Source organism: Nuphar pumila, chromosome 6 (assembly GCF_984573655.1).
Source record: "Nuphar pumila chromosome 6, dmNupPumi1.hap1.1, whole genome shotgun sequence".
Lineage (NCBI taxonomy): Eukaryota > Viridiplantae > Streptophyta > Magnoliopsida > Nymphaeales > Nymphaeaceae > Nuphar > Nuphar pumila.
The window spans coordinates 111,105,105-111,128,299 of NC_143254.1; the positions used below are offsets into that span (position 1 = coordinate 111,105,105).

The 23,195-nt window shown below is 37.2% G+C and overlaps 1 protein-coding gene across 1 annotated transcript in view; it reads right to left on the reverse strand.

The window, feature by feature from the left end:
* LOC149835714 (uncharacterized) overlaps window positions 1–15,855 on the reverse strand; it is a 62,086-nt gene extending 46,231 nt beyond the window's left edge. Inside the window, exons 1-2 of the mRNA XM_090008701.1 lie at window positions 15,192–15,855; window positions 14,374–14,472 (exon numbers count right to left, since the gene is read on the reverse strand). Of these exons, the coding sequence (XP_089864827.1) occupies window positions 14,374–14,472; window positions 15,192–15,638 (546 nt within the window). The 5' untranslated portion in view covers window positions 15,639–15,855. The remainder of the gene's footprint in view (window positions 1–14,373; window positions 14,473–15,191) is intronic.
* Window positions 15,856–23,195: the final 7,340 nt, after the last annotated feature.

The window sequence follows — 23,195 nt, forward strand, 5'->3', positions numbered from 1 at the left end:
ACTATTGTCAGTAGAACTTACCTCAGGAGAAGAAGAAGATGAAGGCTCTTGCGGACATGGAGCTCTACGCACATATACCAATGGCGGATTATTAAATCTGGAAGAGGATAAAGTTTGGTCCGGTAAGGAGGGCACAGATTCCAAAGGAAAAGGAGGGATAGGTAATGGAAAAGATTCAGCTGGATCAACCTGCAGCGGGGAACCGGAACTAGAGTAATATGGAGAAGATTCCAAGAAAGATACATCCGCACTGATATACTCTCGGCGAGAAATAGGATCATAACATCGATAGCCCTTTTGATTTTTTAGATAACCGATAAATATGCATTTTGTAGCTTGAGAGGCTAATTTATCACGGTCAGGGCCAAGTTTGTGTACAAAACAAACACATCCAAATATTTTTGGTGAGAAAGAAAAAAGTGGGGCATCAGGTTTTAGGATATGTAATGGAATTTGATCACCCACAGAAGACGAAGACATGCGGTTGATCAGATAGCAAGCAGTGGTAATCGCATCACCCCAGTATAAGGCAGGAACATTTGATTGAATCATAATGGTTCGGGCAACATCAAGGAGGTGCCGATGTTTTCGCTCAGCCACCCCATTTTGTTGAGATGAATAGGCACAGGAAGTTTGGGGTTGGATGCCATGATCTTGGTAAAATTGTAACAGACCTTTTGATTTAAACTCGAGAGCATTATCAGTGCGAACAATCTTGACAATAGATTCAAACTGAGTTTTTATTTCAAGAATTAGGGATTTGATAAGACTTGGAACTTCAGATCGTTCTTTTATTAAAAATACCCATGATAACTTAGAGAAATCATCAACAATAACAAGATAATAACGACACTGAGTCCTAGTAGGAATCTTACTAGGACCCCATACATCTGCATGAAGAAGTTCAAAAACTTTATTACTAGACTGACTCTGACTCGAAGGGAACGAGCTTCGATGATGCTTGCCCAACTGACATGCTTCACACTGAAATGATGTGGTGGAAGGAATCTAAGGAAAGACCGACCGAAGCTTTGACAATGAAGGATGGCCAAGACGATGATGCCACTGAACAGGACTGAATGAATGTTCCACTGCAGCATGAACAGAACCCATTGGATGATGTAGGTAGTAAAGTCCATTTTCTTCATAGCCTCCACCAATCCTCTTCCCCGTCAGCAAATCCTGAAAATGGCAACCCATTGGATCAAATATTACTCTACAGTTTTGTTCTTTAACAAGGCAACTAACAGAAAGTAAACTTTGAGGAAAGTTTGGAGCATGAAGAGCATTTTTCAACTGTAATGAGGAGGATATAGAAATATTTCCCTAACCAACAACCGGGGAGGAGCTCTCATCGGCTAATGAGACTCCAAGTTGAGCCTTAATGACCTTTAGATCTGAGAAAACACGTGAATTTCCACACAAATGTCTGGATGCACCAGAGTCAATAACCCACTTACTATCATTCGGATGGAGATGATTTCCGGTTGAAAAGGCAACCCCAGCTATAGGAGTGGGGGAACTCAAAGGTCGAAGAGCAATCAACTCATCATATTCCGCACGACTAAGGGTGATACTACTTTCATTTGCAGTGATAGTCTCTGGTGCATTTGTTGCCTCAATAGTAGTAACATTTGCTTTAGGGTTATATGACTTTGATGAAGAAGAGTTTGGCCGACCATGCTTATCCCAACAACGATTTTCTAAATGTCTAGATTTTCCACAGAATGTACATTGAAGCTTTCCTCTGCCTCCCATACCACGTCCACGTCCTCATCCTCTGATATTTTGAATATTTCCACGCCCATAACTAGATGGGACAACAAGAGCAGATCACTGAGTCACAGGCTGAGATTGTGGCAAAGAGATCGCAAGTTTACTCAGACGATTGTAAGCATCAGCAAGAGTGGGAACATCTGAACCAGTCAACATTTGAACTTTTGCAACAGAGAAATCTGAAGAAAGACCTGTAAGAAAACGAGCAACCATGGTTTGTTCTTGATGATCCTTTTGCTTCGAGCAACAAAGAGGCCTGTGAGCATTAAGTCTTTCAAACGCAGCTTTGACAGAGGCATAGTACTGGGCCAAGGTTTGATCTCCCTGTTGCAAGTTATATATTTCTTGTTCAACTTGCAGGATATGACTCACATTCGTTTCTTGTGAGTATGTATCACGAAGATTGTCCCACATTAGTTTGGCTGTATTATAGTAGATCAATCCATCGGCAATATGGGGTTCGACACTATTCATGATCCATGACATAACTATGTCATTATCTTCATCCCAAGTGACATATTTTCCCAATTTCTCAGTGGGTTCGCCTTCCAACAAAATATGTTTTCGACGATGTCCAGATACCGACATCATAAAAGTTCTGGACCACCTGGCATAGTTGGTTTCATTCAACCTTACGGAAGAGCCATATGAGAATGGGTTGGCAAAAGCCTTATACACCCCAATATGTTCCAGTTTGGAATCACATTTCGAATTTTCAGCCATACTGAAAAAAAAAACAGAATAACTCACTTGAACAGCAAGTGTTCAAGAGGAATTTTTTTTTTTTCAACTCAGCAGGAAACCACACCTGCTGTTTCCACAGCAAACAGCAGCCCACACACGAAATAAAATTCAGTCCAGCAGGAAATCACACCTGCTACTTTCCACGACACAGAAACTTAAGCTACCATGTTTCCAAAAAAAAACTCGACACAGCAGCCACATTCTGAAATAAACCAATCCATTGAAACAACTAAATTTCAGTTCCTGTTGATAGCACAGAAATCACGAACATTGAATGGCCCAAACACATCACGATAAATGAGAGACTGCAGTTGCAAACCAAAGTATTCACTACACTTGTTGTTCTCCAACATATAAGGCACGACATCCAGTAATATCACAAGAAATCAGCACAGAAAAGGAAGTTGAATTCACGGCAGAATTCTGATAACATGCAATCAGCATAGGCGGCAACACAAAAAAAATAATTTCTGCTGCTCCCAAACAGCAGGAACACACCTCGACAAGAACTCAGCAATCACGGCAACACAAAAAAATTTGTAACAGCAGGAACACACCTCGACAACTCACGAAAAAAAAATATCACGTCATAGTAGAAACAAGTCTCGGCAACACTCGGTCGCAGTGGATCTTCTCCTTAGATCTGACGACAGATCTGGGTAACATCCCAGATCTGTGATCAGATCTTCCCCAGTCAACCCCACCGAACCTGATTTAAAAAGGCGTAGGGTTGTTGCTCCTCGTTGATGAAAAATAAAAACCTTTTGATGAAAATCACGCTCCCACGATCGAATGCTCTGATACCATGTAGAATGAGATGGGGTTGTACAGCCACCTGTGAGTGTAGAGAGAGAGAGAGGGAGAGAGAGAGAGAGACGGCTGCACAATAGAATTCGTTAATTGAGATTAGGGCTTCTCTCTATATTAAATAGAGAGAGGCAAAACAGAAAAATTACATCTAAGTCCTTATGAAAATAATATTTCAGAAAACCTCTAATATAGGAGAACTTAACCAAAAACCACCTATTCTCAACAAGCATGTATAAACCTATGTCTAACCAGTTGATTTCTTCTTCTTAGCAAAGCATGCTGAATATATATATAGATAGATAGATAGATAGATAGATAGACCATGAATTTGGATGATCCATCGAGATTCTTGATAGAAATATAGATGGTTATAGTTTGGGATCAGATTTGATCCAAACCAGACCTGCCGCAGGGCCCTAGTATGTTGTTTAAGACCTACCACAAGACTATGATTAAATTTGCCTTCAAGACATATATATATATATATATATATATGCTGAAATCATTGGCTATTAAAAACAAAATCTGATTTCTGTTATGACGAATATCAAATTTAATTCCCGGCATTATTATGGTTTGACATTAAAGCTGTTTTGATGCTATCAAAACTGTTTGATATCAAAACTGTTTTTTATGCCGTTATGTATGTCAAAACTATTTTTGATGTCGACACATTGACCACTGGAATCCTGTTTTTTTTACGAGTTACCAAACTGTTTATGCACTGTTATTGAACGCGTCCTTTTTGTCATAACATTAGCTGATAATCAGATTTGATATGCTACCTACATCCGTGGACCGTTGTAGAACTTATTCTTTTTGGTCATATCTTTGGCTGATATTAGATTTAATCAGATTATATTAAATATGATGTTTGCCCGACTGTCATTAATGTGTGTTTCTCATCAGATCTGGTTTTAGGAAATCTAATCTAATTTGACCACCTGAACTCTCCCTGTACGAGGACTGTTCAAAATTTTGTATATAGGTGAATCAGTTGACTGTTGATAAAGAAAAAGAAAAAGAAATCTGTTTATACTTGTCATTAGAGCTGATTTCCTAAATTACTGTTGTTATTGCCTGACAGCCTGAGTTCATAAAACTGACCTCTGTGAGGGCTATGAGCAGACTGTTGATGTCCTTTTTCATCAATGATATGGTTGATATCATAACTGTTTGATGCTGCCATGTGGATTGGCATCAAAACAGTTTTGATGTTGTGTTTGTGGACTGCTGTCTAACACTATGTTGGAATACTTTTTATGATGTCATGTTGGCTGAATATTAAACTGTTCTCGATGTTGCCATATGAACTGTCATAAATGCTGAAAAATATGTTGTACTTATGTGTTAATGTAGATTGTTGTAGGGCATGGTAGTGATGCACATTTTTGTGCAACACTGTCCGCTGTCCACAGCATGTTGCCGCATATTTCTGTAGCAGTAACATATTGTCAACAGCATGTCACTGCCCAGCGGCAGCATGCTGCTGCGCATATAATGCGACATAGGTAGGGCCTGTTGGTTGGTGCTCGATCCGGTAAAAATTTGGACCGGATTGCCCCTTCTCGACTATTGTGCAATCTGATTAGATTTCCATGGTGTGTGGCACATGGATTTTGATCGGATTGGCAATGTTCGGTATGTTATGTTTTTCTAAACAATGTAGTTATGTTCAGATTTGATTGGTATGGATTGCAAGGTACCTATGTTGAATATATTATCCATTCAATTATCATGTTGTGAGTGCTCATGTCATACACATTGAAAAATTAGAAATTCATTTTGATGTTCGCATGAATAGGATCATGTGCATGTTTAAGAGTTTATGCATAAATTGGACCATGTTAATGAATGTTGCAAGCATTTGTTCGCATGCGTATGCAAATTGTTTTATATGTACATTCTTGTTGTGTGTGATGGAATATTTCGCACGCGTATGCAAATTGTTTTATATGTATATTCTTGTTGTGTGCAATGGAATGTGCATTGTGGACATGTTTGGATCAAGTGTGTGCATGTTCGCTAAGAATTTTGCATGAGATGCATATATCACTTGGGATGCTTATGTGGTCAATTGTGAATCATTGCAGGCCATGTGAGCTAGGAGCATATGTTGCTCCAAAATTTATTTTTATACAACAAAATTTATTCTGAAATTATTGGTTTTTCAATTTAATTACATTGTTAAAATATGACGGACGAGGGCCCGAGTTTATTTTGTATGTTGATTTGCAAAATGGTTCTTGTGCTAAGAACTAGAATTTGTTTAAAAAGACAAACAATGTAATTAATTTCTTCCTAGATGGCCTTCCACAGTGTGGGTATCTTGGATGAAAGTTTTGGAAAAAATGTGAGGATACTAAAACTCTGTGTGCAATTGTGCCCCTAAACCCGATATGGTGGTTCACCTCCCGACTACGGTTTTAGAGAGATTTCATCCACTTTGCCTAGGGGTGGTGGTGTTATTAGTATACCAAGAAAGTGACGTCAATAGATGTTAATTTTCCTAATGTTCCGGCATTAGATGTTGATTTCTAATGTGTCGATCGATGGTGTTAATTCAAGATATCGGTTGAAGAACAAGTGTGAAACCCAGTAATAAATTACAAATTGTGTGTTAAGCTACAACTGGGAACCTAACTTAGACTTCGAGAATTGTTGTACCCTTTTTTAGTATCCACGAATTTAATAAAAAGTGAAACTAAAATTGTGTGCATTTAAAAGAGACATGCATACAAAAGAAACTTTGATAATAACTTAATAAGTTATTCATGCATGTGTATTGAATCATGGATCTTTATTGTTCTGCATTAGTTCATGCATTCATACTTACTGTCTCACATGAAAATTGTTATTGCATGGTACTTGTTTTAAATCCTTGAATGGTAAATTGATTATAAAATTGTTGTTATTATATTCCTCTGAATTTATGCATGAATTTGGTTTATGCTTTTTCTTTTCTGTTTGGATTTTTAGAGGACTTTGTACAAAGAACTCTGGTTCTTACCCTTATTTCAAAATGTTTTTCAGGACCGAGAGCTCAGTGATGGGGTGACTGCTACATGGAGCCTGCGAGTTTGTATGCCATATTCTGATGTTCTTGACAGAGTAACTCTATGTTATAGACTATTTATTTATTTATTTATGCTTTTATGACATTTATTATATTGGTTAATAAAATTGATTATTCATTCAATTGATTCAATGCACTATCTCTTGTGGTTTGGTAATTATTAAATTTGTGAGACTCCGGATCATTGGGTTTAGTTTCAGCAATTATTTAAAAAAAATCATTTTTCACGAGGATAAGTTGAGGTCGTTACATTAGAAGTCATATGAAAAGAAGCATCGAAATCAAGAATCAAAAAAGACTTACCAAGATCCACGCATGTGGATACCTCGGCATCGGAGAGTGAAGATGATTGATTCTTGAAGAGTGGTTATAAAGCCTCCATTAATTGAGAAAGAAACATTAATCCAATGCTTTTGGAGCCTTCGTTAATCTCATTTTTTTCAAATGAGGGACCTACAAACGCCACTTTCCTTCTCATTTCTTTTCTTTTTTCCTTGTTGGGCAAAAGGGTTTGATGTGTCCGAGTTTGTTGCAAAAATGACAAATTATCTTCTTCTTAGTCTCATAATCATTGAAAGATCTTCCAAAATGAGGAGGCTCATAGGTTCCTGTATGTTTTTCGAGCCTAGACATGGCTAACACAGAATCCTATCTTTGGAGGTATGATTTTTTAGCCTATTTTCCTCCATAGTTAGTTCTTCAAAAGTCTCAACATTAGAGGGAACACCACATCTATGGAGGATAACGGACTTAGTACCCTCAAATTAGAGTCTAAGATCATTAATAAATTGATAGAAATGCTTTGCCTTTACTTGATTTTCACGGAGCTCTATGTCCATGGGACAATGCCAATTGGGCTCAAGTAGGGCTAGTTCATCCCAAAAGAGGGATAAAACATTATAATATTTACGTATGGTCATATCCCCTTGGGTAATAGTCTTTATTTTATTTTGAGCATTGCATACATGTGCAATATCTTTTAAGGAATATATATCTTGAAGGTATTTTCATGTATAACTTGCATAGTCAAACTTCGCCAAGCTTAAACACACTTTTTGATGTTCATACTATGGATGAGTCATGCCATGATTTTAGAATCTTTCATTCTTTCCATCACTTCTCATAATCGACAATGGCTTTGTTCATATCTTCTCCTTAAAGTGCAACCTCTTTTTTGTTGCCATTCTTGGTGAGAACAAATTTTGGCTCTTTTTCAGAGCCATCAACCAATACCAATAGCCATTTGCTCTAAATATGGTTTTTCACAATTAGAGGTGTCTATAACGACCCCAACTGACCCTCGTAAAAATAGTTGAATTTATTTTTTTTTTAACAATTACGGAAACTCTCCCAAGGATCCGGGACACATCACAGATTTAATATACCAAACCATACACCATTCCATGTATCGAATCAAGTTGAAGTAATAAATCAAACTTTATTAAATTATCAAAAGAGTTAAAAGGTCTAAGAACACAAAAATCGACTATATCAAAATCCATGATATTCTGTCAGAACTCAAACACCAGTCACAAGTTTCGCAGTCTCCCGCCAGTCCAAGACATCACTGAGCATATGTACCTATAAAACAGTTTTAAGAAAAAGGGTAAAAAATGAAGTCCTCGTACAAATTCCTCTAAAAATCCAAATAGTAAAGGAAATATCATAAACAAATTCATGCATAAATTTCAGAGGAATCACAAGCAATAACTTACCACAATTATTTTACTATTCAAGCATTCAACCAAATATCATGCAAAACCAAATATGCATAAATGCATAAACTAATGTTGAAGAGTAAAATATTCATGATTCAATGCACCTGCATAATAACTTATTAAGTTATTTATCAGAGTTGCTTTTGCATGCATGTCCCTATTAAATGCACATAAATTTAATTTTAACTTTTCCTTAAACCCGCGGATACTCAAAACGGGCACAATTCTCGAAGTTCACGTTAGGTTCTCAGTCGTATCTTAACACACAACTTGTATTTTATTACTAGGTTCCACACGTGTTCCTCGACAAATATCAAGAATCAACATCATCCATCGGAATATTAGAAATCAACATCTAATGTTGGGGCATCAGGAAAATCAACATCCACACTTTTCTTGGTATACAAATATAACTACAGTTGAGTCAACAACAACACCCAAAGGAAAAGTGGTTGAAATCTTCCTAAAACCATGGTCGGGAGGTAAACCACCATATCGGGTTCTGGGGCACAATCACATACGAAGTTTTAATATCCTCACGATACCTCATAACCGTCATCCAAGATTCTCCCACTGTAGAAGGGACATTAAGGAAGAGATTAATTACATTGTTTGGTCTCTTTTATCATTTCAAATAAATTTTAAGTTTTTTACACAAGAACCGCTTTACAAATCAACATGCAAAAACAAATCTCAGGCTCTGACCCTCACAATTTAACAGTGTAATTAAATTTGGATAACCAATAAATTTCCAGAAATAGATTTTGCAATGCATAAATAAAATCAACAACATTTGGAGCAGCACATGTTCCTGGCCTACACGGCCCACAGTGGTTCACATCTGACCACTACCATATCTCAAAAGTGATTTATGCAAATTGCAAAATTTCAGTGAACATACAACATACACAGTTTTCAAACATGTTCACAATACACATTTAAAACCCAAAAATGAATGCACATTAAGCCAAGTACATAAGCATGTGAATACGATGCTCACAGACCACACAAATCATGATCAATCTCATGCATATAATCAACCAAACATGCAAATGATCATAGTCATGTAAACATCAAATTATTTTCAGATTCACGCGTATGATGTGCACAATTGCAAACTAATCAATATAGGATCAGATTTATGTATTAGCTCAGAAAATACATATTTCAATCACAAACATGTACATAACCATCTTCATGTACGCAAATTGACTATGCAAAAAAAATTCAAGTGCCAACCAGATTTATGTACATACTCAATTTTTATGTACACAATCGACTTTGCAGTAAATTTACTACTACTAGTCAGATTCATGTACATGATCAGATTCATGTACATGACTCCAGAATCATGTACATGTATCGACCACTTAAAAGGTAAACAAATCACAATTGGTCTGAATCATGTACATGGGTCGGCCAGACAAGAATGCACACATAAACCGCAGTTGGTTTGATCCATGTACATGATTAGCAAGATGTACATGGGTCGATCATATTGAATAAACATGTATGCAGTCAGCTAGACTAATCCATGTACATGATCATAATCATATACATGGGTCGCCAGACCAAAGTAAACATGTAACAGTTGTATGGCTAATCCATGTACATGACCAAAATCATGTACATAGGTCGGTCAGACCTGTACAAACATGTATACAGCTTGTTGGTTGATCCATGTACATGATCAAAATCATGTACATGGGTCAGACAGACCAAAAATAAGCATATACCAACATGTATAGCATGCTGGCTGATCTATGTACATGATCAAAATCATGTAAATGGGTCGGCCAAACCAAAAATAAACATGTCCTAGCATGTACAGCATGCTGGCTGCAAATATAAACATGTATATATGTGGTATGCATGAGTACTAAAACTCCATAAGTCTAAAAACAACAAATATATGTTCAGATGCATGAGTATAAAACTCTATACGTCTGAAAATAACAAATATATATTCAGATGCATGAACAATAGACAAATCTGAACCAGGCATGTATATTTAGATGCATGAACAAGGAAATAGACAGATCTGAAATATATATACATGAATAAATATTCAGATTTTATAAGCATGAAACTCGATAACCTGGAATATATATATACATGTATATTCAGATTGCGTGAACATGAAAACTCAACAAAATTGACCCGAATATAGCATATATATGCAGTATGCATGAGAAAAAGGAATTCAACAAATCTGAACCACAAAATATATTTAGATGCATGATCGACAAATCTGAATTACAAAATATATTCTGATTTATAAGAATCGACCAACCTGAAATATATATACATAGATATATATTCAGAGGCACGAGCAGGAAAACTCGTCAAACCTGAAATATATGTGTATATATTCAGAGTGTAGGAACAGGGAAATCGACAAAACTGAATATATATATATATATATATATATATATTCAGTATGCATAAGCAGGAAAAATCGATAACCTGAACTACATGCATATTCAGATGCAAGATCAAGAAAATTGATATGTATTTAGATGCATGCTTTATAACATTGACATGCATATTTTTCAGATTAGATACACAAGGGAAAATAGACAATCATAAAAGCATTAAATATATATATGTATAGATATGTATACATATATCGCTTTTGAAATCAGATTTTCTCCTTTTTCCCCCTCTAAACCTATGCCCAAATTAGTTTATACATATTCCTTCCCGTGCAAATTGAGAGAGAAACTCATACCTTGAATCGTAGATCAGAAAAAAACTAGAAAAATTGATGGACGCTTGAATGTATTTTTTTCTTCTTTCCTTTCTTCTTCTCTTTTCCCTCTTCTCTTTCTTTTCTCTTTCTTTTCTCTTTCTTTTTCTTTTTCTTTTTCTTTCCTTTCTCTCTCCTTTCTTTCTTTTCCCTCTCACGATTTTCCTTTTCTCAACTCTCTCTCTCTCTCTATCACACTCTCTCTCTAGAACATGAGTTCTAGAGAGAGAGCTCTCTAGGCCATATTTTATATTTTCTTAAGGTCTTCTAGAGAGGGGGTGATGTCCCCTCTAGATGATCCTTTATGAGAGTAGAGTTCTACTATGTGTAGAACTCGACACTCTCATCTACATAATTTTATCCTTTTAAAATTTTTATTTTTATTATTATCTTATATTCTCAAAGAATATTCCGGGGGGTGACGCACCCTTCCGGAAGGCTCTTATGAACTCTACCTCATTCGCACTCTATTTAAATTCGGATCCAGATTTGGATCCAAGATCCAAATCTATATGAATCTCGACCTGGATCAAGTCCCAGTTAATATGGATCCTGGACTAGGTCTAGATCCATACTAACTTGGATCAAATGGAGTGGATTCAGTCCGATACAATCTAGAAAAAGTTCCAAAATAGAGGCCGGTCGTTTTTGAAAAATGCATTTTTTGGGTCAACCGTAATCTGATTTTGGAAAAAACAGGTCGCCTACGTGATCTACATTCCGAAGTGAATCTAATGGTGGTCATACACGGATTTTGCTTTCGAATTTCGCCTGAATTTAACCTGAATTTTGCTCGAATTTAAAGGTTAAAAACTGAAAATTTCTCAAATTATACTTAACTCAATTTGGTCAGTGGACTTTGGGCCATGCCCAGACCCAACTGACATGACCTCTATTCTAGGTATTTTCCCACGATTTTATCAATTTTATATTAATATATAATTTAAAAATTATATTTTTTGACTTTAAAATCATGAAAAAATACAAAATATTACAATGTCAATGGGTCGGGTTTGGTTCGGACCCAAGTAGAACCAAACTTGGGCCCAATTTTCGGGTATGGTATCGGGTCCAAACTTCGGTTTAATCGAGTCCCACTATAAGAGAAATCGTACCCGAACCCGATAAGAACTACATGAACCAGACCCGGACCATACTCGGTAAAAAAATATTTTTTTATCATTTTTACATTGAAAATTTGTGAATCTTAATCGAAACTCGGTTCGGGCCCGGGTCTGGTATAAAATTTCACAAACTATGCCCAAATCCATGTATTGATCGAACCTTCGAGTCCGGACCCGAGTCTTAATCAGGTCTTATTATTTATCACCATACCTGGACCCTATAGGGTTTGGTCCAAGTCAGGTTCGAGTAAACCAAACTCGTTGACACCCCTATTAACAATATAAGCCCACATCATATAATTGGTGTCATTTAGCTTTACGAGAATGGTGGTAATTGTCTCATGGTTCTCCTCCATGATGATGAACAAAAAAACAAGGTAGAGGAAGAAAGAGTAGTGGATAACAAAGCTCCTTTGAACACCACGAACTTACGATCACACGATCCATGAGCTCACGCCCACACCCACACGAGCACTTTGTCCACAAGAATCAAGAGCCCAAGGCTCTAATACCATGTAATGAAGTAGGATATGGGCCCACACACCTCACAAGAGGCACAAACACAAGCCACAAATGGGCATAAGCATAAGAGCCGCTAAGGGTCAACAAGAGGACATATAAACAATTAAAAATAAATCATTTTAATAATATTGAAATGCACTTAAAATGCATAAAATACAAGGGACAATAGGTCCCATATTTATACACAAAACAAGAGAGAGAGAGAGAGAAGCCCATTATAGCCGTTGGGAGCTATAATGGTCAAATGACCATTATGCCCTTAACCAGAAATAAAAGGACAAAAAACCTAAAAAAATACATTCTAAAATAAGAAAAATAAAAATATAATATTATATATACATAAAATATATGTATTCATATACATATACATGTGTATGTATATATATATATATGTATATATATATATATATATGTATAAGTATATATATACACCAAAATACATATTTTAACAGTTCACATCTCTAACTTGAACCAGAGTTATATTGAGGAGCAAGTACATCATCCATCGCCTTTTTCCTCACTTTGTTGTCTTAGTCTTGTGTATAAGGATATGAAGCTAATTTTTAAAATAAAATTCTGCTCATAAATATATTCATTGTGATTGCGGTACTTGGGCAACAAAAACAATGTCTACACTTCAAGAATCACGACTCTATTGCAGCATATACAATAAGATTCTTCCAATAAGACTATAAATTGCATAAGAAAACAAAGAAATAACTTCCCACAAAGTAAGAAAAAACTCACATCAACTGCAGTAAGATCAGCCTAAAGAAGCGTGTTAGGGGGGGGGAGGGAATTCATGCGAGGAGCAGATCACAGAAAAATACACACCACATGCAACACACAAATTTCACATCATTCATCAAAAGATATGGATACGCCAATGAACAATTCAAATAATCCATTTCTGCAAACTTATTATAAATATGAATAAAGATACACCAAGTTTTTCTTTTCAAAATTCAATTTCCAAAAATACAAGTTTGACTCATAAAGGGCTAAAACCATCAGCTTAGCACCAGGAAACTCTCGGTCAATCCTATTCCAACAAATTGCCTAGCATAATAAACAGACAGCAGATGATGAATTCCTAAAACAACAGGTCACCATGAGAGAAATTAACTAACAATGATCTAGCCAAAATCAATTGAACATTAAGGCCACATAGTCCGAACACCATACTAAGCACTTGCAACCAAAACCCAAGCCATGGACAGATACAAGTCTAACACATCTCCTAATTGAAACATGTCAGGTTAACTCATTCACCATAACTGGCTCTACAGTTGCTACCGATGCACATGCATGTTCATTTGATGGATGGTTCTAAGAGAAGCACTATCCCCTTTCGATGGAACCGTTCCCAAGACATATCCACTTAAGAAAACTAGCAACTCAAGGCTCAGGAACCATTTCAGTATCATGGCAATCCACCTCACGTGAATAGGCCTTCCCAAGATTGAACTTTAATAGCGCTATCCACAGCATTAATATGAAATCAGTGTTAGAAAGGTACTAGCGGAACAATTGCAAAACTTACAATAATCAGTAGGTGTTTGTGATTTTGTGTATGAACTATGAAACGGCTATAATTGATTAATCCTTACCCAAAGGCTAGTATTAGACATAAATGGTCAAGTGTTAAGAGATATGGTATAGCACCATTCTCCCTTCCTTTGCATTCCTCACGATTTCACAGTCAACTATAATGGAGAATGAAATAAATGTAGAAAACAGAATACAAGCTGCACGGATATATTCATGTACACATACATACGGTGAAATCTCACTCTCAGTAGCCTAGCTAAAAAGATGGGGAATGAAATGATCCCAAAATCCTACAAAATTTACCTTTTTCATTAGGTCCTTTAAAGCTGAATGTTGCAGTTTATTCCTTCCCTTGACAAAATATTCATCAATTGATTTGCATAACATAGCGTTCTTGTTTACCTACAAAAGAACATAAGAAAAATCAGGTGTACATCTGGGTTTAAAAGTTAAAAGTATTGATAAACCACAACAAACAGTGACCGTTCTTGATACTAAATAGAAGGCCCTTCCACACCATTCAAGTGAAATGCCTAGAATAAATCTTGTGCGCGTCAAATTGACATGAAATAGTGCCAATCAAAATCAAGTTCTCTGGACAAGATGAAACAATTCGAACTCGGCTGAGTTCCATGTGAAATGTAGTACCAATCACACTCACTTGCAAAAGAGGTTGAAATTGCACGAGGTGTTAAAACTTATACCCAGTTCAAAGACCAAGATCTGATAGTATCATCATGGACTATTATGGAAACCAAATTTTTTCACATCTGAGAGAACCTATAAGAATCCTATATGCATTATGGACCTCAATCATCTAAACCTACCATTGCATTGGTACTTGATATCCGACATTTTTCTCGTCATTTCTTTTGTTATTTCGTTACAGAAAAGATCACTAATCGTAAAATGTATAATTGGATAACACAGAAATCTCACAACAGAAGCAAAAAACACCACCCAGCCTACCATTGCAAATAGCAGAAAGCAACAAATTCCAAGAAGAAGAAAAAAAGAAAGAAAAGGATGCCCAACATAAGAACAAGAATAAATTGCTATTCAGAAATGAAGTACCTCCCATCAATTCCTTGTTAAGAAAAAGGCCAGAAAGGGAGACTCACAAGCCTACGCTTCTCCGCCTTCGGAGAAGTGAATCTCTTCACCGTCTTCACGACGGCGACGACCAAGGAGACGCTGACGTAGGCCAAGGGCACGGCCAGAAACCACGGGAGCGAGCTCTGCCCAACTCTCGGGCCCGGAATCGCCTGAGTCACCGTTCCGGTGAACTCCACGAGGTTCGCTGCTTTCTCCTGTATCCACGGAAGGTCCTCCTCAACTTCCTCCATCTCTTCCTCTTCAACCACTCCCTTCGTTTCCTTCTGCTGTTTGTTGGCATTGGAAGTAAGGGATGCATCTTCATCCTTCCTGCGAGCTCTCAAGACCAAATGGGCAGGCGACCTTTCCACCGATGATGGACTCAGAGGAAATGGGGTTTTGGTAGGATTACCACCCTTTGGCAGGAACCTTGGATGAAGGGTACCCCACAGATTGAGCTGCGTAGAAGCCATGCGAAAGAGAGAGAGAGAGAGAGAGAACGAGTCACGCTTGTAGCTTTTGAATTGTACTACGCCTAGCAATAGAAGAGAGAAGGAACGCTATTCATCTTCATTCTCCTATTTCAGGTCTTCCGAAAGACATCACTGGCGTGGCATTCGGTCGGATACATGCGTGAGGCAGCGGCTTGTCCAATTTGCAGAAACGGCCCTCTTCTTTTTCCTTTTCTTTGCAAGTAAAATGAGTGATCCCATGTCTGAAAATCCCAACTGGGTGCGAATGGACAAAGTCCTGATGAGATTGGGAACATGGGTCGTGACCCGACCCGATGTCCAACCGGCATTGGAACAAAACAATTTATTGGAGACGGGATCTAATAGTGAACCAGTTGGCTGGGCCGGGCTCTGAAAAGCTGGCCCAGGCTAGCCCAATTTGTGTGTGTGTGGCTGGGCAATGGAACGGCGGGTAGCCCATGGCCCAGCCCAAACAGGTCAGGCTTGGGCTTAGTTTTTTGAAGAAGGCCCAACCCAAACTGTACTTAACCCGACCCGACAAAATCTCGGGTCAGGCCAGGTCAGCCCACAGTTTAACGGGCTACCCGTTGGCTATATGTATTGAAATCAGGTCAGGTATATGATTAAAAAAAATGGATCCCATCTTGGATCTCATTTATTCTTTTGCATTTTTTCATTTTTCATTAAAAGAACCTATGAATTCAAAAAAACTATTTAGAAATGTTGTCAATATGCAACTTGTAAGATCTGCAATTTTATTTTAGTTTAACTTTTAAATTCGTGTTGAAAGCGACTTTTAATTCAAGCAAAAATTGAGAGTCTAAGTTGACTAAGCAGTGTTTTGAACTTAAACTAGGGTCCATGAAAGGCTCAGAGGGGTCACACCCAGCCCAGTGGGGTGCCAGGTATAGTTAAGGTGTCTCGTAGGGGTTCAAGGATGACTCAGGGCTATTTGAATCTTTGATGGGTTTAGTTAGGATCCAAACTTGAGTTTAAATCCAGTATTATTTTGGATGTTGTGTTTAAATGTGGATCTTTAATTTGATTTTAGACTTAGATCTTTTTGTTTGGTTTATAGATCCAACTTAACTAAGGATTGAATCTGAATTGGGTTTTGGATATGAATTGAGGTTTTGGATCAAGATCGTTTTCGAATTTGAACCCAAATAAGATCCACTTTAGGTTCTAGAGACTTCATTAAAAGGGTCTTTAAACCCTAGAGGGCTCTAGAAAGGGTGGGACGCCCCCCTAGTGCATCCCACAATTAAATTGGTTAATTAGTAATTAATTAAAAATATTAGTTAATCAAATTAATTACTTAATTAATTAAGGAATTAGTTATAATATTTTTGGAATAGGACTTTTAAGGATCAGCTTAATTAGTATGAGGTTGGTTTTGGACTCCAAGTTGGGGACACCCCTCCTCCTTTGTGGGTTTTTCTAATATAAAAAGAAAAAAAAGATGAGTCTTATTTTCTTCTTTTTTCTTATTCTTCTTCCTCTTCTTTCTTTCTTCCTTCTTAGAGTCTTTCCTCAATCATTGAAACCTGAAGAATAAGGTCGATCTACATTTGAGAACTCGATTAATATAAGTACATCAATCGCATAGGCATAGATTTTTTCAAATGCATGAAATATGCGTGAGACAATTTTCAAATTTAAACTAATGATAGATGAGACCTTGAAATACCTCTCTAAGATTGAGTTTCAATCTGGAGAACGCATTTTTATGGATCATTGTTACCATAGAATAAAAAAGAAAAATGTTTTTCGAAACTGGATGATTTCATGATTCTATTGTGAAAAATGATTCGGGAAAAGCTTTTTTCTTGTTATTTGCTAGATCGTATTTGTTCCAACATGTTTAATATATTAATCTTAGGTTATATTGCTGAAATACAAGTTTTATAAATTCTAAAAAATTGATATATGCTTAAATTCATGTTCTTGTATGTGAAAAACTATTTTAAAAAAGGTTTTGGTAAAAAACGTTTTTAGGGTTTTGATGTTTTTGATAAAAAAAGTTGATTTGAGCATATAGGGTAGATTATTTCATGTTTAGCATGATTAAACAACATGTTATTGTATAAAGAAATCATATCTTCATAATTATTTAGGGTTTCTTATAATTTTTGCATAAATGAAATCATATTTGAGATATTTCTTGAAGGTTTTATGATTTTTGGATGATGTATGCTATTATTTTAGCAATATTAACATGAATCGAGCAAATATGTATTACATAATGATGAGAATATATTTAAAGCATCAAAAATTGTAATTGTGTGAATTTTTACCTTGAATCTTGTTATTGCTTAATGAATCTTGTATGAGTTTGAATATTGGCTTTTTTGTCTTTATTTTTTTATCCTGACCTGTTTTAGAAAAAAACAAATATTTCTACAAAAATAAAATCAATAAATTAAAATAAAAATACGGAAATGTTCTACGCATCTAGGACTTGAATTTAGAATCTTGTTTTGTTTTGTTTGGATCAGTATTGAGGTCAAAACGTCATTTGCAATAGAGCACATGTTTTCTGCTCTGTCCGTAGAACCGTTACAACCAATGATTTCGATGGTTCTAAAGACCCAACCGAGACTAATCAAAATAAATTGAAAAACTCTTGGTGAAAGGTAACGCGCATAAGAAGATCCTATAAAAAAGGTTTTGTCAAAAGATTTTTCTGTAGATCCAGAGAAATTCTCCAAACCGGGATGGATTTCTACAGTTGACAGGATCTATATTATATTTTTTCTAAACAATGTTTAGTCCTGAAATGTTTTTTATTTTATTATAATGAATTTTTCGGTTTTGTTTCTTGAACTATGTTTCGAAGATATGTGGGCAATCTTAGTAAAATTGAGAGTGTGAAATTTGGTTCCTGAGAATTTTTGTGGGTTTTCCAAAATCAAGTTAACAAAGATCCAAATTTTATACATTATTACATGTATGAATGCCTAATTGTATTTTATATTATGCATCATGGTTAGAAACTCGGAGTGAAATAGCTTCAAAGAGACAAAATTCAACACATTCAGTGTAGCATTGATTAAGGGCTTAGACGCAGTGAAAGCCACAGAAACAAGACAACAAAATCACCTTGATGGCTTTGATATCATAAAGAGAAAAGAAATGCAAAGAAAAAGAGAAAACTGACACAAGATTAACGTAGTTCAAATTGATAGATCCTACGTCCACGGCTAACACTCACACTCTTCAGGTATTATTTCAGAGAAAATGGCCCAAATAAATACAACAATAGAGGCAGTCAAAACAGATGACGCCAAAACATTTGAATTCAAAATGAAAGAATCAGTTTATCCTTGACTTCCAGAACCATTTCCTTCATTTTAGGAAGCTCATCCTGCGAAACATGATAAAGTTGATCAGGTTTCCATTGATTTGACTTTTGTGGTCTTAAGTTTTACCTGATCCTTTTCCATTTCACATTTACTAACCTTCTCCTTCATTTTAGAAAGCTCATCCTGACCCTCTTCCTTTTCCATTTCACATTTACTGCACATTGATTCGGTTTCATCCCTCCCTTGCACTCATTTTGTTTTTATCTTTTAACATACTGAACTTTATCCTTTCTGCCGAGTTGTATTTTGTTACCAGCGTTTGTATCTAGAACCCATTCAAAGGCCTCCATCAACGACATTGTTGTAGTTTTGCCAAATCTTTACTTTGATGGAAAATTGGCTGTCCACGGAATAGGCTGGCTGTTGATGCCCCCACCCAGAAACACATCACCTGTTTATGGAAAATTGGCTGTTCACGGAATAGGCTGGCTGTTAATGCCCCCACCCAGAAACACATCACCTGCGCCGGAGTCCGATGAATCATCTCATTCACCAGTTTTAACTGTCCTGTAGATTGATGTACTACCAGGGAAAGCACAGATTCCGCTGGCTCCTCCTGTTCATCATAAGCAGACACCTACTGCACCAGCATCCTCCCGCCAGCATCATCATCACCTGCTCGAAACAAATTCGATCAGCCAGTTAATTCTGCTGTATGCAAGACACATACACGTAAAGGGAAATGCCAAGCGGGAAGCAGCCGGGGTTGTCGACCTTCAACTCAGCCTTCCGATCATGAGTCATGACATCCTCTAAGAAGTGCGACCAGTCAATTCATATGTTCCTCCATAGTCGTTACTGCCTTTCACTCTGTTTCTGTTTTTTGTTTGATGTTCATCTGTGATATGCTCCAATGAGATTCAAAGCACAACCTTATATTGTGGTTTCTTTTGTGGAACTCAGCTAGTCTGCATGATTTTGAATCTCTTTGTGATTATTATTCCCAATAGGATTAACAAGAACCCTGTGGCAATGTATTCTGGACACGCCAATGCCCCTGCAACAAAGTGATAGATCTGATCAATACATGTGCCGTGGCCTTTCCCAAACCATGTAGCATCTCACCATTGATTATTTGTTCATGGTGGAGTCGACAGCTGCAGACTGAGACCGAGCAAGCCTGGTCCAATCATATATCTACATGGTGGAGGTTGTAGACTCATATAAATCAATCAGGCTTTGGCCCAGAATTTGGATCCATGCTGAGACCCAGAGTTGGGCTGTGTGTGTGTGTGGATGAACATGCTTAACTTGCTGCAAGTTCCAGCCTCATTGAAATCTTGCTGCTGGTTCAAAAGTTTGAGATTCAAGAAAGAGATTGCACTTGAAGCTTCAAATTAAAGAGATGAGATACAACACTTCAAATTCGCTTTCGCACTATACTATAGTATTGAGTGGACTTGATCAGAAGAGTGGAAAGATTGCCCCACTTTTAGGCCACTTATGTTTTCCTGCATAATATATCAATACAGACAATTTGGCGACTTCATGGTCATACCAGGTAGCCCACCCTGTGGCTCCTACAAGAGTTTCTAATTAAATACATAATATCTGAGTTTATGGTCAACATTATTTTTGTAACCAAACCTATATTCTTAGTCGGTTGATTATCATTTGCAACACACAGAGAACCCCTTTGTTGAGACATGCAGCTGACACAACACGAACATGAATGCCCGCTAATGACAAGTACCAGAAAAGTACTGCAAGGACAAACATAGACACTGAGAACACAAAATTACTAAAGAACATGAAACCTTTGTAAGTTTTCAACATAACCAGCTAACTTTTCTGTGGCCACTAGCACAAGCCATGAAACAAAACATCGTTGGAAGCACTATATTTACATTCAGAAACGGACAATGAAGCTGTAACATTTCTCTGCAGTCACTACTTTAAGACATGCTAGAGACCACACCGTGAAGGTTCATCAGCTCGGTTGGCTTCATTGTTATTACAAACAAGAAACTACAACTCGTTGCCTTGCCATTCACATGGACACTGCAAAAGCTGAGATCATGCCTGTTGACAGAGAAATAAGGCCACCATCAGAAAATGGCAGAAAGCAGTGGGGGAGAAAAAAAAAAGTGAAGAGAAGAAAATTAAACCTCACAGATACACTATGAACGCGAGTTCCCTGAAAAAAGGATTTAGCAAGAGGCTTTTCTTTCAGTCTCACACTTCATCCAATGAAAATGCACCACCACTAAGCATGTGCAGACAAGGGTTGCAATTTCCAACGACTTTGACCAATTGGTTGGACACTTCAAGAAAGTAACAAGATGATGAGTCATGAACATGTCCATGTATCCATCCTGCAATACAATGAGAAATTGAAGGTATTGCTTTAATATGCATAACTCAATTATCTTCTTACTACAAGTACCTAATCAGAAGCACAGTTAGATTGGCATTTGGTAAGATAAGTCTTCAGGTCAAAAAACTCTTGTTGTTTGCTTCCTAATAAACTTCATACATCTTTAGACTTGGGGTTTCTGCAACAATCTGCAGACTTTCTTTGCAAGCACGCCTTTCTCCATTGCATGATTCCAAAACAGGTCCAGTTCATGATCACCATCACCACCATATGAAGCAAGGAGGTTGGTGTATATTTTAACAGTGATCACCATCCCTGTTCTGGTCATGTCATTAAGAAACTCTGAAGCAGTCAGAGGTTTTCCAGCATTCAAGTGTGCATATGCCAGATGAGCATGCAGAAGACTGTCACTGGCTAATCCTCTTGCTTTCAACTGACGAAATGCTCTCTGCGCAGAATCCAACATTCCTTTCTTGCAGAATCTTCGGATGATTGCCCTATAAACGGAAGTATCGGCCACTATGCCTCTCTTAGCAATCTCATCAGGTATCCTTAAGGCTGCCTCTGCATTATTTTGATTGCAGTAACAATCTACAAGCCATGCATAGGTGCTATAACTTGGAGACAGCCCTGCATTCGAAGCAAGTAAATGATCAATAATATAATACTGATTTCTCATGTTAGGCACGTTTCCAGGCAATTTTTACACTTAAAACTATAAAATCGACTACTTAATACTATGTGGTTGCCTGAGTTCATAAGCAAGTTTGACAAGCTTCTCTAGACGTCATGTCCAATGCTTGACTTTGAAGTTGGACCCCTAAACAGTTCGTATGAAACAAAGAAGGAAAGGACTGCAACAAATATCATGCTAAGAGTTCAAACAAGTTCTTTATGGTTGGTTGAAGACCTGAAAGGAGTTGTTTGTGAATTGTAACACAAAAATAACAAACGACTCAAAATTGTGTTGCGTCAATTACTCAATTCCAGGTCAGTTTTACCGACCTGCATCCAACATCTCAAGAAGGGTCTTTGTAGCTTCATCAATTTCCTGGACCTTGCAGAACCCATGAATCAGTGCTTTGTAAGTAAATGTATCAAGGCTAAGACCTGCCTCCAACATCTTATTTCGAACCTTCCATGCCGATCCCATATCCCCCCTCTTGCAATATGCATTGATCAATGTATTGCAAGTAACGCTATCAGGTTCAACACTTTTGTCGCTCATCTCATTCAAAAGATCATGTGCAGCTCTCATCAGCCCTTCTTGACACAGCTTACGAATAATTGAATTATAAGTAACAACACCTGGGTAAATCCCTTTTGATTCCATTTCCTTACGCAATCTTAATCCTTCGTCAAGATTGTTGGTTCGACAAAAACCATCGATTAATGTCGTGTAACTCACCTGGTTGGGTACAGCGCCTTTGATTTCCTTAAAGAGCTTCAATGCTTCTCGCATTCTGCCTTCTCTACAAAACCCAAAAATAAGTGCATTGTATGTGATAATGTCTGGATTAATACCTTGCCTCACCATCCTATCTTGTACGCAGAGTGATTCATAATGCATTCCCTTTTTGCAGTACAATGCTATCAAGGTATTGTATGATATTAAATCCGGAAGAATTCCCCTTCGCTCCATTGCATTCATCAAATTCTCTGCCTTCTCCGTATCGCCTGACTTATAACAAGCGTGGAGCATTACATTGAAAAGGTAAATATTTGGAACTACTCCAATCTGCAGCATCTCACGGTACATTTTCCAGGCTGCGGCCGTAGCTCTATCCTTCACTAGTGCGCTCAACAGTGCGCTGCAGGCGTGAAGATGCGGGCTAAGTCCATGGCTCCCCATCTGATGAAAGATTTCAATTGCAT